Here is a 14,203-nt window from a genome sequence, read left to right on the forward strand (position 1 = left end):
CGACGGATGTACCGAATGATTCGGAAGGCGAGACTGGCGCATCAAGGAGAAAGCACTCATCTTTCTCCCCGATGTCTGCCAAAATTCACCTACAAGCCTGTGGTGTGAAAACAGCTCAGCCATCTCCACGGGTCTTCATCCTCCAGCAGATCAGCCCGGTACGCCTGCAACACTGCCACTGCGTGCAGGCAGCACCAGCCCGACCCGCTGCCGCGTATGCCCTCAGCGTCGACGCCACCACGCCGAGAGGCAGCAAGCATATCCTCAGGCGATGGCATCGACGCCCCGCCATACTCACGCACTCACTCTGCACCAGCATAACTAACATGCTGATATAGATGAGTGCGGCTGAATATGGTTTATCCCATGCCCTCCCGATCCTAATATATAGATCAGGAGGGAATGGGATGTATGTGGGGACTGGTCTGTTATGGTCAGGGTGAAATTGCTCATATAAATTGCTATGAGCAACCTCCCCCTGCACGTGCTTTCACCGCAGATCAAAGCAGACCGCAGCGCGGCTCATAACAGACAACAGCTCATCATACGCGGGGCAGGCAGGCTGTGAGAGCTCAGAAAATCACTTTTCGCCCATAACAGCCACATCCTGCTTACCTGGCTAAAACCAGTAGAGCACTTGCTGCTGTATCAAAGGATGTTAGAGATTAATACATCCTTCGCCCGCAGCTCGCCCTCGTCCGCGGCTGACGAGCGTGAGAGATTACACATCTCTCAACTCGTGTGCGCGCTTCATCTGTAACCACCGCGGGCTCGTTCTCCGTGCAGCCTCGGCTGCAACGGGACCCGAGCCGCGTAGGGCAGATAAATGTCCCGATTCCCTCGGAAAAGGGGACAAACGAGAGCGGAGTTTCCTTAGAGAGAAACTCTCACGATGGACGCGCTCTGCACTCTCAAGAACAGAGCGCGCGTGCTCACACCCAAACACATAACAAACAGGCTGCGCGCGTCATCTGGTGTCGGATTTCTCTGACACGGATTCTGCACACTTGCTGAACTGTACTCTAGGAATCATCATTCTACTCGAGCTTAGAACAAGGTACGGCTGAAGAACAAAAAGATGGTTGATGTATTCACAAGCGCCCCTTTATACTAGTAGGCGCCTTGTTAATGACGTCATGGGCTGGCGCCGGTCAATGTCAAGTTCATTGTCGTTGTTTTATAAGAGCTTCAGAACCGGTCACGCTGAGAGCAGTTCCCAAAGTGTCCTAACCAGGACGCAGCGTAGAGTTCCCTCCGGAAGGGAACATAAGATTGTTTAAAAGAATGTGCAGATATTTTTATGTACATGTGTACAGTTTATGTAATTTACAGACGTACACTTTTCAGGCTGTAGAGCCTGATATGATAACTCCTTTAAAGCGACATAAAATAATTTTGTGGTCTAAAATTGTGGTTTAAAGTATTATTTTGCTTTTGACGCCCATGCTGGTAGCTGGTAGAGGAATATTTTTGTCCTTGGTTTTCAACAACAGCATAGTGAAGCCTGCAACACAGAATCATTGTGTGAAGTCCTGCAATCCAATGTTTTTTGGCCTAAGGGAAGTTCAGCTAAAGCAAATATCAAACTAAATTCAAAGTAAATAAGCAAATACATTACATATTCCAAAAACAATATTGATTATTAAACTGAAGCTCATACTAATATTGGTTTGTTGCCTTCATTCCCAGTGAGCATAGGGGGGAAATGAGAGTTGTTGGTGTATATGAGAGTTTTCTAGTGCATGTGTGTCTTTCAGATATATTCATTGCAAAAGAATTGTGGCTTCTTTTGGTGGTTTTGCCAATAGCAGTCTTCTGAGTCATTGCTCTGGCTCCCATGCAGGCTGAAACCACACCCTTATCCATAAAATTTAAATTCCGCATTGCCAGTGCCATAATCATACTTACCAGGAAACGAAACTCAGTCAAGTACTGCCATGGCCAGCACATCCACAATCATGGAGGAAACAGCTTCAGCTCTTCATTCAAGTGGATCCACAGATGTCGAGTGTCATGCATGCGTCGGAATGAAGCGCAAAGCCGAACAGACCTGTGTGGAGTGTGAAGAATCATACTGTGAGCATCATCTTGACATGCATAACAGTTTGCACGTGGGAAAGAGGCACAGGCTTGTGGAGCCGAATGCACTGTTGCAGGGGAACATCTGCCCTGATCATGGAAAAATGCTTTTTTTGTACTGCCGCACAGACCAGCTTTGCATCTGTCACCTGTGCATCACTGATAAACACAGAGGTCATGATGTCATCCCAATGAAAGTGGAAGTGGCCAATAAACAGGTCAGAAATGTAATTTCGAAATGCAAAATATCATAGAAATCTGATCGAGGACTTGGTTTATGTTGGTTTTGCAGTGATAGTTACTATAACTGGAGAACGAGGTGATCAATGGGTTCTATAATGCAGTATTTTTTGTGATAGGTGTTTCAGTGTCAGTGACCCTAACAAAGCAACATCTAACCCAGAGGTCTCAAACTCAATTCCTGGAGGGCCGCAGCTCTGCAGAGTTTAGCTCCAACCAGCTCCAACTCACACCTGCTTGGAAGTTTCTAGTAATCCTGAAGACCTTGATTAGCTGGATCAGGTGTGTCTGATTAGGGTTGGAGCTAAACTGTGCAGAGCTGTGGCCCTCCAGGAACTAAGTTTGAGACCAGTGATCTAACCTCTCAAAAATCTAAAAAATCTATTGCATATTTTTCTTAATTTTCCCCTTAGAAATGAATAGGCCACTATTGATTTCCATGGATTGCAAAGATTGAACCACACCCAGAATTTGAACGAATTAACAAAGGTAGAAATTTTAATGTTTCAAAATTGTGTAATAGAGTAAGAACAATAATACTGTGAACAGTAATATTAATATATATATATATATATATATATATGTGTGTAATACATATTTTAACATGCAATTTAATATTTTTCCTGTATATTAAAAAGTAATGTATTCCTGTGATGGCGCAGCTGAATTTTCATTGTCGTCAATGTTGTATAATCTTTCATAAATCATTCTAGTATGGTGATCTGGTGCTTAACTCCTAATATGTGATGTAGGCTAATCCAATTTAATTAGCAACTGAGACAAATATATCTATTTTTACTCAATATTTTCTTGAGAATTTTTTTTATTTCAAAATTTGACAGACAGAATTATTTATTAACTGAGACTGATAATACAAAAATGGCCAGATACTCAGTGTTGCCAAGTCTGTGGTTTTCCAGCAGAATTGGGATACTTCAACATTGTTGGCGCAGATTGTTTTTTTCGTCCGCAAGTTGAAGCAACCCCACGTTATATTCAGCCCTTGGAATGCAAATTTTGTGTGTACTTTACCCCACAGAAAACGATTGGCCTGGTTTTAAGCAGGGGCGGACTTTGCCATTAGGCAAAGGTAGGCAGTTGCCTTGGGCCCCGAGCTTCAAGGGGCCCCCTCAAAAAAATTTGGTCGAGGTGATTTTTTATTTTTTTTTTTACTTTATGGCAAATGTCAAAGATTCTCTGAAAAGTAATCAGAATACCATAGAATATTTGTTATGGAAACTGGCGCCTCCCTTGAACACCACACTGTTGGACTATTCCATTATTTCACGTCGCATCTGCTGCAGAACTGCGGAAGTGATTGAAGAAATATTCTATATTTAGTGGTACAGCGTACATTCTGTCAGATACATTCTGGCGCCTCCGTCTCAATACTGTACAACGCAGCATACATCCACATCAAATGGTTACTCAGCGGCAGAGTTCCACTCCACTCACGCAGGGGCGTAATTTCCATTGAAGACGCACTTTTAAAATTCCCGTTTGTGTCCTCCTACTTTCTAATGGCTTTGTTAAAGTAATCTCTTGTATTATAACATGCTCAGCACCGTCGAGAGTTTTGCGCGATTGTTAAAACCAAAAATAAAACGCGCACGCACATTCAAAAGCAATTTTAATACCTCAAGTTTAGAGAGAGACTTCCCAATGCGCGCAAATTAGGCTACATAAAATATCTAGGCTGTTATTAGTATGTGAGCAGATAATAAGATAATGATGTCTATAGCTCTGTATCATGTTTGAAAAATTCGGTCTCTATTTGCAATTTGAATATTAACAGAGTAGCCTAGGCTACTATTATGGCTGCATTTGTCAACACCACTAAGAACGAACTGTGTCGTTTATTTTTTGTCATTTCTACTGTTTAAAAATACAGTGGCTGCCTCTAATTTAAATGGCTCTAATAGAGAAATTAACCAGCTTGTTCATGTAGGCTCATGTTTACATTCATTCTTCCTTGCTTAAGGCGTAACATAAATATATTAAAAAAGGCTTTCAGAATTAGCCCATTTGCTTGTAAAAGATCGACAATCAGAATCAGCCATGAATAATCAAGATCGGTGCATTGTGCATTACTAAAAACAAATTGGGTGCTCCTAAATTTTTTTTTTGGTGCTCCTAACTTTTTGAACGTGGTGGCACCAGTGCTACCAAGTAAAAAAGTAAATTTCAAGCCCTGTGCAGGTAACAGCACTTCCGTGTTCACTTTTGGCCGTTATAGTAATGACAAAGACTGTTATACAGCATTTTACATTTATGTGTCCATATTGATCATTTACATGATTTATGGCGTGTGTTTCTTCTCGCTTTAGTAAAACAAGATAGAAGACTATAAACAACTTTTCCAATTTAGGCAGCAGCAAACAGATCTAGTTAGGAGATTCTGCTTGGAAACCAAGGTAAATAGAACAAATGGCAACTCTTCCTTGTGAATAGATAATAAATATTATTGCACAGGTAATATATTATGAGAATACGATTTTACAGTTTTACAAGGAGGAACAAAATATGTAGAGGGCCCCATGTCTGTGTTTGCCTTGGGCCCCAAAATGGCTAAATCCGCCCCTGGTTTTAAGTAGCAATAGAGTATTATGAAACTCACATATTTTGCTGATTATTGCTGCTGGTCAGTTATTGTCATGTTTTGGGCTACTACCAGGAAAAACATCTGGAGTACTATAGACTGCCAAAGGTTAACAAATCAAGAAGAAGATTGCAAAAAAACTGTCTGAGGAACAAAAGGTGTTTGTGGTTTGTCAAACTATACCAGGTTTTCCAGGATAAGAATTAGGACAACATTCGAGTTTGTTCTTATTACTTCCGGTCAGGTAGGTACAATATTAGGCTAATATCTTAACTGATACTACTCGTACATATCTTTACCACCTATTAACTTTAGTTTGTCAAAATATTGCGCCCTTTCCTGCTTACTAAGTACTTCTTTATATGATTTAGCTACTTCCATAAATTTTTTCCCATGGTTTAGACAGCATAAATTAGCAGAACGTATTTAGCTGTACATTAACCGTGCAATCCACACTGTTCTTTACATCCGAGTATCGCCAATATAACCACGTATCCGGGTAACTGATTAAATCGTGACGTAAGTGCAAACTCTATAGGGCCGGTTTTGTTGTGAAAACCTGGTAACCCTGCAGATATTAGCCTATTACCAGTGGTTAAGATGCATACTCAACACATTGCTTTTGTGGGTGGAATGAATCTTGAGTCTGAGTAATTTTTTTTTTTTTTTGTACTATCAGTGCTGATAAAAGTGTTAAAAGGCTTAAACACACTAGAATTTATATTACTGAGGTGAACTGCAACTGAACTGAATGTTTCTTTTTCAGATTAAGTTGGGGCAGTTGCACAAGGGGACCGTTGACATAATTGAAGCTAAGCAGAAAGACGTGCAAGAGCTGAGACAAGCTATTGAGATTTTCAAGGTTAGATGGCATTTATATTTATCATATATTTTTTATGGTATAGTAAACAGTGTTTTCACGTCACGTCATCAATCGGCCATATTGCCAGCACTGAATGTAAACAGTGCCACTGAACCAAATGAAACTTGCATATTTAGCTGGTTATTGCTGCTGAAAATGGTCAATTATTGTCATGTTTCAGGGTGCACTAATCGGTCAGACCTGGAAAAATATTTGGAGTACTATAGGTTGCCAAAACGTATAACAAATCAAAGAGAAGGAGTGCAAAACTGTCTGAGGAACAAAAGACATTTGTGGTTGGCCAAACTGAATGAGGATTTCTAGGTCAAGAATCTTGACAACATTTGTGTTTGTTCTTATCATTTCCGGTCAGATAGGTGAAATATTAGGCTAATATCTTAATTAATACTGTTTTACCACCTATTAACTTTAGTTTGTCAAAATACTACCTTATTAAGCCCTTCTCTATATGATTTAGTAGCTTCCACACATTTTTTCCATGGTTTAGACAGCATAAATTAGCAGAACAACGTATTTAGTAGTACATTAATCCATGCTGTTGTTTACATTCGGGGTATCGCCAATATGGCCACACATCTGAGTATCTGAACAAATCATGACGTAAGTGCAAACCCTATATTGTATGTGTAGCTAAGGTTGAGACATCCACTCTGCTCCTTCCTTATTATTAGGCTTCAGCAAATAAGGCACTGGAGAAGAATGAGAAGAGCTTTGCAGAGCTGATCCAGTCTATGAAGAACAGTCAAAGCAAAGTGGCAGAGCTGATCCAAGGTCAGACAGAGTCTGCAGTGAAGCAAGCGGAGGGATTCATAAAGATTCTACAGCTGGAGATCACTAATATGAGGACCTCGGGTGCTAATCTACAACACCAGGAGCTGCTCTCTCAAACAAACAATGATGTTCGATTTTTAGAGGTACAGTGATGGCTGTGAAATAAAATTGGGCTCCTGTTGAAGTGTCTTGTACAATCTTCAGGGAAAACTTCAAGGTGTTTTCTCTCTCTCTACAGAGTGCTGTGTCTATGCCCTTGCTGACTGAGTATAAAAGACCATATGTCTTTCTTGTGCGTCCATATAATACCTTTGAACGTGACTCCATGGCAGTTGATGAACTAGTAGAAAAGCTAAACAAGACCAGCAAGTTGAGTTTAGTCACAATTTCCAGAAAAGGTTAGTAGAATGTTACATTTGAACAAAAAGTGGCATGTCCAAAATTATTCATACCCTTCTCAATAATCAATAGAAAAGCCTTTATTGGCTATTACAGCAATCAAATGCTTCTCAATGCTTCCACTGGTATTTTTGCCCATTCATCTTTAGCGATGAGCTCCAACTCTTTCAGGTTGGAGGGTCCCCTTGCCATCACCCTGATCTTTAGCTCCCTCCACAGATTCTCAATTGGATTTAAGTCAGGACTCTGGCTGGGCCACTGCGAAACGTTAATGTTTTTGCCTGCTAACCATTTCTTCACCAAATTTGCTGTGTTTTGGGTCATTGTCATGCTAAATTGTTCACTGGTGCCCAAGGCCAAATTTCTCTGCAGACTGCCTGATGTTGTTGTTGAGAATTTTGATGTATTGCTCCTTTTTCATGGTGCTGTTTACTGTGATTAGGTTCCCTGGTCCACCAGCTGACAAACACCCCAAAAACATTAGGTTCCCACCCCCATGTTTGACAGTGGGGATGGTGTTCTTAGGGTTGAAGGCTTCTCCTTTTTTACGGCAAATGAAGGCTACATCATTGTGGCCAAACAATTCAATTTTAGTTTCATCTGACCATAAAACAGAAGACCAGAAGTCTTCTTCTTTGTCCAGATGAACATTTGCAAAGGCCAAGCGGGCTTTTATGTACCTTATTTGGAGAAGTGGTGCCCTCCTTGGTCTGCGTCCATGGAACCCAGCGGTGTGCAGCATCTGTTTGACTGTCTGCTTTGAGATGTTGCCACCAGCAGAGCCCAGATTCATCAGGATGATCTTGGTGGTGATCCTTGGATTCTTTTTTTACCTCTCTCACTATCCTCCTGGCCAGCACAGGTGTCAGTTTTGGCTTCCGACCATGTCCTCTGAGATTTCACAGTGGGAACATCTTGTATTTTTTTAATAATACTTTGCACTGTAGCCACTGGAACTTCAAAACCTTTAGATATGGTCTTATAGCCCTTTCCTGACTTGTGAGCAGCCACAATGCACAGCTGCAGGTCCTCAGTGAGCTCCTTTGTCTTAGCCATGACTGTCCACAAACCAACAGCAGAGAGCTTCTGTTTTTCACTGGTTGAGTTGATTAAACAGCTGTTCCCAGTGAATCAGGGTAATTAGGATTCTTTAGAACAGCTTGGACTATTTGGAATGGTATAGAACTTTGGATTTTCCCATAGACTATGACAGTTTGCAAAGGGTATGAATAATTTTGGACATGCCACTTTTTGTTTTTGTTTTAGTTATCAAGGATGCTTTAAACTGATTGATGATAAAGACATTTATAATGTTACAAAAGATAAATGCTGTTCATCTTAACTTGAAACCTGAAAAAATTCTAGCTGTTTCAACATTTATTTCTGAAGGATCATGTGACTCAAATAATGATGCTAAAAATTCAGCTTTAAATTCACAGAAATAATTTACATTTTAAAATATATTTAAAAACAGTAAAATAGTAAAAATGTTTCAAAATTGTACTGTTTTTGCTGTATTTTGGATCAAATAAATGCAGGCTTGGTGAGCAGAAGAGACTTCTTTAAAAAAAAAACATTTAAAACCATTTAAAAAAAAACTTTTGACTGTATTTCATGATTGTATTATGGGTGCGAAAGGTTGCGTCCTAGTAAGGTTGCATAACTCCGCTGCCATGTCAATAAGTGCAGACGAAGGCCTTCACACTTTAAAGGATCCTTGGAAGTCAACCTTTATTTTGCATCCTTTATTCATCTTATTTTAAAGGATGCATCAGGTGTATCCTTCACATCCACCTTGATCACCCACAATTCTTTGCAAATATAACAGTTCACCAAAAATAATTGCTGGAAAATGAGTCAGCACTGAGCTCCAGTCCAGTTTCATTATGTAATGGCAATGGCCACAGACAGTTGTACTGCATTAACAGAAATTGATACAGTATAAAGATTTTTATTATATAGTTGTTGTTTTTTTATTCATTTTTGTGATGCACTCACTAGACTATCTCATTCTATTTTTTAATGCGGAGAAAGACTCTAGCCTAGAAGCCTTTGAAGAACTGGACTTGGAAGGACTTCTGATTAAGAAGCACTTTATGTCTCCAAATCACCTAAAGAGATAATTCACCCAAAAATGAAAATTCGGTCATTAATTACTCACCCTCATGTCGTTCCAAACCCGTAAGACATTCATCTTCGGAAAACAAATGAAGATATTTTTGATGAAAAATCCAAGAGCTTTCTTACCCTCTATAGACAGCAACACAACTAAAATGTTCCCAGGCCCAGAAACATAGCAAGGACATCTGTAAAATAGTCCATGTGATATCAGGGTTTTTTACAAATTTTACGAAGCTACGAGAACACTTACAAGAATCAAAAATATCTTAATTTGTGTTCTGAAGATGAACGAAGGTCTTATGGGTTTGGAACCACATGAGGGTGAGTAACTAATGACAGAATTTTCATTTTTGGGTGAACTATCTCTTTAACTATTTTTCTTTGCAGTGAAAAACACTAGAATCCTAACATCACCACCACCGCAGACACGAGAGAAGTTCCTACAGTGTAAGTTTCCAGTATAGAACTAAACACACAGAAAAATACTTTTCTGATTCACAAATAAGTGTACTTTGTTGTTAATTGTACTAATATTTCATCTTTTCATCTGTCCATCTATCTACCTCAGATGCATCAAAGCTCACTTTTAATACCAACTCAGCCCATGAACATCTCGTCTTGAGGAACGAGAACAGGGAGGTGAAGGCCTCGCATCAGCTTCAGATCTATTCTGAACACACTCAGAGGTTTGACTGCAGGGCACAGATCCTGTGCAATGAAGGTCTCAGAGGGTCCCCTAAATATTGGGAAGTTGAGATTGGCGGAGGCACTTGGGTCTGCATTGCTGTGTCCTACCAAGGGATCCGTAGAAAAGGCAAGCATCGTGTCCTCTTTGGAAGAAATGACCAGTCATGGGGACTACGCTGTCAACACGGCCATTTAGAATTTTGGCATGACAATAAGAAAACATTTTCAAAGTGTCTATCACATGGATCCAAAATAGGAGTGTATTTAGACTACAGGGCTGGAATCTTGGCATTCTACAATGTTTCCAACAACATGAGTCTCATTTATAAGCACCAAACAGTTTTTAAAGAGCCTGTTTATCCTGGGTTTGGACTCGCTGGGAATGGGTCCTATGTGAGATTTTGTGATCCAGTGAAAAATGAGACAAAAACGTCCCTTTCTTCTTTTAGTAGTTTGTAAGTTGTAGTGTTTAGACATGCAGCTGTAATCAAATGCATGTTATTCTCAAACAAATATGTAATTGCTCATCAGGATTTGTTGGAAGGATGTGGTTTTTGCATGTAGACACTTGGTGGCAGCACTAGATAAGTTTTAAATCCAGCCTTTTCATATCAGCATCTGTAATTAAGAACAGCTTAAGTTTAACCAAGAACAACCAAGGACACGTATCAAAGCAGTGCCTTTAGAGTGAGAGTGAGTGAAAAAAAATCTAGATTTTGTATTGTATGTATCACTGCATGCATTTGATTTTGAATGCCATTTTATAATAAATTATAGCAACATGCATAAACCCTATTTTTAACATCTTCTGAATATTTATGAAATTATTGCACAACTCATGCTAATATAGCAAGCGCGGTTCTGAATGGAAATCTGTCATTCTAATCCTTCAGCCACATCCACATTCTACGTCTATTCTGTTCCCACCACACTCTTAAAAATAAAGGTTCTAAAAGAACAATTTTTGGTTTTTGGTTCCCTTTCAGTTCCTAAAAGAACCATTTTGAACCTTTTTCGACTATAAAGAACCTTTTCTGAATGTTCAAGGTTCTTCATAGAACAACTGATGCCAATAAAGAACCTTTATTTTTAAGAGTGTATGTCTATATTGTGTTTAGCATTAGTCCATTTCTTCTGTCATTCTTCCTTCAGGCTGCACTCTTCCCCTGTCCCAACAGTTAGACCTACATGGTCTTTTTTCTCCCTTAAACCGCACAAATGCACATACTCACACACACGCGCATCATCTCATTGAGTAGATATACAGAGGCCTGGAGGGTTTGTAGAAGGGACAACACCAAAGCCAGTCGCCTCCTGCCCTTCCCCCTGCTACCCACCCTTCCGAACACAAAACCAGCCTTGGGGTAAGTGTAGAGCAGACACGGTTTCAACAGAGCAAGCAATGCCAGAGCAACAGAGAAGCGGAAGAAATGCGTGTAGAGGGAAGCACAGGCTCAAATAGCGAACATCATAGAGAGAGAAAGTGTGCCATGGTCCTCAGGGAGCCCATTTACAGTTCTGTCCAATCACAGACATCATTTGCTGCCTGTATTATCCTTTTATGAGTGACGGGGATTTTAAAATACTCTATTATGAAAGAAACCATTTTTCTCACTGCCAAGGACACTGACACTAGTCTCTATAAATACCCATTTTTAAACACTGAGTCACCATATAGGCTCAAAACGCTAGTCACAAACACCTCCTAGCAATTACCCAGCAGGCAGATGCTGAGGTCTGTCACTCTTACTGCTAACAAGGTGCAGGACCCTCTTGAAGCTGTTAGAGTAAGTTGTTGGATAATATACAGTTTTCTTTCTCGCTTTGATGTATTTCCCGTTGAGTAGAGAGGTTTGGGTGGGGTGGATTAGATGATGTCACTTTTTTTAAAAAGGGGTAACACCCAAAATGTCATTAATTAATAAAATTCTGTCATTAATTACTCACCTTCATGTCGTTCCAAAGCTGTAAGGCCTTCAGAACACAATTTTTTTAAATGTTTTTGATGAAGTCTGAGAGCTTTCTGACCCTGCATAGACAGCAATAGAACTACCATGATTAAGGCCCAGAAAGGTAGTAAGGACATTGTTAAAATAGTCAATGTGGCATCAGTGATTCAAACTTAATTTTATAAAGCTACGAGAATACTCTTTGTGTGCAAAAATAAAAATAATGACTTTATTCAAAAATGTCTTCTCTTCCGTGTCAGTCTTTGATGTTGTCCCTTTAAATTAGCCCTATAGGTAAGCGGTCTTGGAGAGGGGCTTACTCATTCTAGGGAGCATTTGATTGGACAAAAATTTGTCTAGTGCAGGGTGAGTCATCAATATTTTTTGATCTGTTTTCCCAAGAGAGAAAGACTGCAAATTTAAAATGTGCTAGGTGTATTTGCTAAAAGTGAATTTTGTCAACATTTAATAGAACACTAGCCATATTTGCCATAAGTAGCATGTAAAGTAAGGTAAGGTAAGGTAAAGATTTTTTGTTAATTTCCTATCATAAATATATCAAAACTTATTTTTTTATTAGTAATATGCATTGCTAAGAACTTAATTTAGACAACATTAAAGGCAATGTTCTTAATATTTAGATTTTTGCAACCCCAGATTCCAGATTTTTAAGGAGTTGTATCTTGGCCAAATATTGTCTAACAAACCATACATCAGGGGGAAGCTTATTTATTCAGTTTAAAAAAAATGCCCCCTATTAGTGGTTTTGTGGTGCAGGGTCACATTTATTAGCCTCAATGCAAACAGTTGTGCATGAAAATCCACAAAACTCTTGAGTTTTCCTACCTGTTTGTGCTAACCTATAAATATAGTTCACTATCTATATCTATCTATCTATTGCTAGCTAGCCAACGAGCTAGCATATGCTTTAGTACACTTTTAAAAGAATTCTTATGGAAACAATTTACTAAGTAATGCTTTAAATTAATTTAAGTATATTGTGTAATGAAACATTTGTATGGCGGAAGCTGCAATTTAGTTCATTAAGTTGCAATTTTGTACATTTAAAATGTAATATTTTAAAATGTAATATTTTAAATTTAATACTAAATAAACGTATATCAAATACTTCACATGTGCTTTAGTATGTTAGTCAATCTTTCAAAAAAGTGTACTTCTCTAAAGCATGACGAAATATTTTTAAAACATAATTTAAAAATGTACTTTAAAGAAAAAGGGTTAGTTTGACACTGTTTCAAATTGCACTTAAAGTACGTAAAAAGTAAGTTAAAAACAGTCTTAAAAATTAACTTTCTTTAAGTACACTTAAGTGGCCTTTTATATCATTAATTAATATTATGTTATCTCATATTTATAAGATGTAAAGTACATCTTATCTATCTATCTATCTATCTATCTATCTATCTATCTATCTATCTATCTATCTATCTATCTATCTATCTATCTATCTATCTATCTATCTGTGTCACGCACGTTCATCATGTTTTATTAATACGAGTCAAAAAGATGAAAGGACTTGAAGCATGTTCTCATCCAAACACAAACCTTGCGTTTGCATTATTAATTCATCGCTTTACATAGATATATGCACACTTGTGTGTGAACTCCTCTCTCATGCCCTCCTCCTCCTCCCCTCGCTGGCTCTCTCTTCAGTATGATATGTTTATAGGCATTGGCTGAGGGAGAGCGAGCATTATAGCTGCTCCTGCTTGATAAGGAAAGGAAGAGAGGAGAGGGCGCTGGACGTCATGGCATCCAAAGACACCGTCGCGACTGCTTTTCTCACCGTGAGTCGGGAAATGACAGGTGATTAAATCCAATCGCTCTTTTTTTCCTCTTCCTATCCGACATTCGACACGCGCACCATGGGATTTGTTAAGCGCGTCCCCGCTCGCGGCCGGTGCTTTGTGTTTTAGTGGTTTGAAATCCTCACAGCGCTGAATGTTTGATAAGGTGGCAGATTGGTGGAGATGTATTGATTTCTTATACAGATTAGATGTGATTAACGGTAGATTAACTCATTTCGCATGTGAGCATGTGTGCTTACGGTCGCCTTAATGACGGTCACTTCGTGTCCATCTTCAAAAGACTAAAATTTTGCTAATCGATCAGTTGCTTTCCTGTACGTGCGTGTGTCTGTTGCGTTTGCCTGCAGTGTGTAGGTAGTTGTGTGTGTGCGCGCGCGCGCAAGACGCTGTTCTCCCTTTGATGTGTCTCTGATATGAGTTACTTTCAGTTCTTTACACATTTGCGTATCGCTGCTGACGCAAGTTCACTGAGAGGCTGATACACTTCAGTCACATTCATCATGTGTGTCTTGAGGGCTGATTGAACACACACACTCATCATAGAGGCCGTCATCTTTGCGGACGGTGATGCGTCCTCACACTTACTGACACATACAATGACACACTGAACACACACTAGCAGTTAGACATTTGGAGCGCTCTCACT

The 14,203-nt window shown here is 39.4% G+C and overlaps 2 protein-coding genes across 4 annotated transcripts in view; both read left to right on the forward strand.

The window, feature by feature from the left end:
• Window positions 1–1,918: 1,918 nt before the first annotated feature.
• LOC141344843 (tripartite motif-containing protein 16) lies at window positions 1,919–10,564 on the forward strand. The gene is made up of 6 exons (XM_073849740.1): window positions 1,919–2,297; window positions 5,685–5,780; window positions 6,473–6,715; window positions 6,811–6,970; window positions 9,480–9,539; window positions 9,661–10,564. Exons 1-6 carry the CDS (start codon window positions 1,938–1,940, stop codon window positions 10,236–10,238), a joined length of 1,497 nt encoding a protein of 498 aa, XP_073705841.1. The 5' UTR covers window positions 1,919–1,937; the 3' UTR covers window positions 10,239–10,564.
• A 2,859-nt stretch (window positions 10,565–13,423) lies between these two features.
• carmil3 (capping protein regulator and myosin 1 linker 3) overlaps window positions 13,424–14,203 on the forward strand; it is an 85,139-nt gene continuing 84,359 nt past the window's right edge. For all 3 annotated transcript variants that reach the window (XM_073849558.1, XM_073849559.1, XM_073849560.1), the window contains exon 1: window positions 13,424–13,555. In XM_073849558.1, the coding sequence (XP_073705659.1) occupies window positions 13,498–13,555 (58 nt within the window). In that variant the 5' untranslated portion in view covers window positions 13,424–13,497. The remainder of the gene's footprint in view (window positions 13,556–14,203) is intronic.

Source organism: Garra rufa, chromosome 10, assembly GCF_049309525.1.
Source record: "Garra rufa chromosome 10, GarRuf1.0, whole genome shotgun sequence".
NCBI lineage: Eukaryota > Metazoa > Chordata > Actinopteri > Cypriniformes > Cyprinidae > Garra > Garra rufa.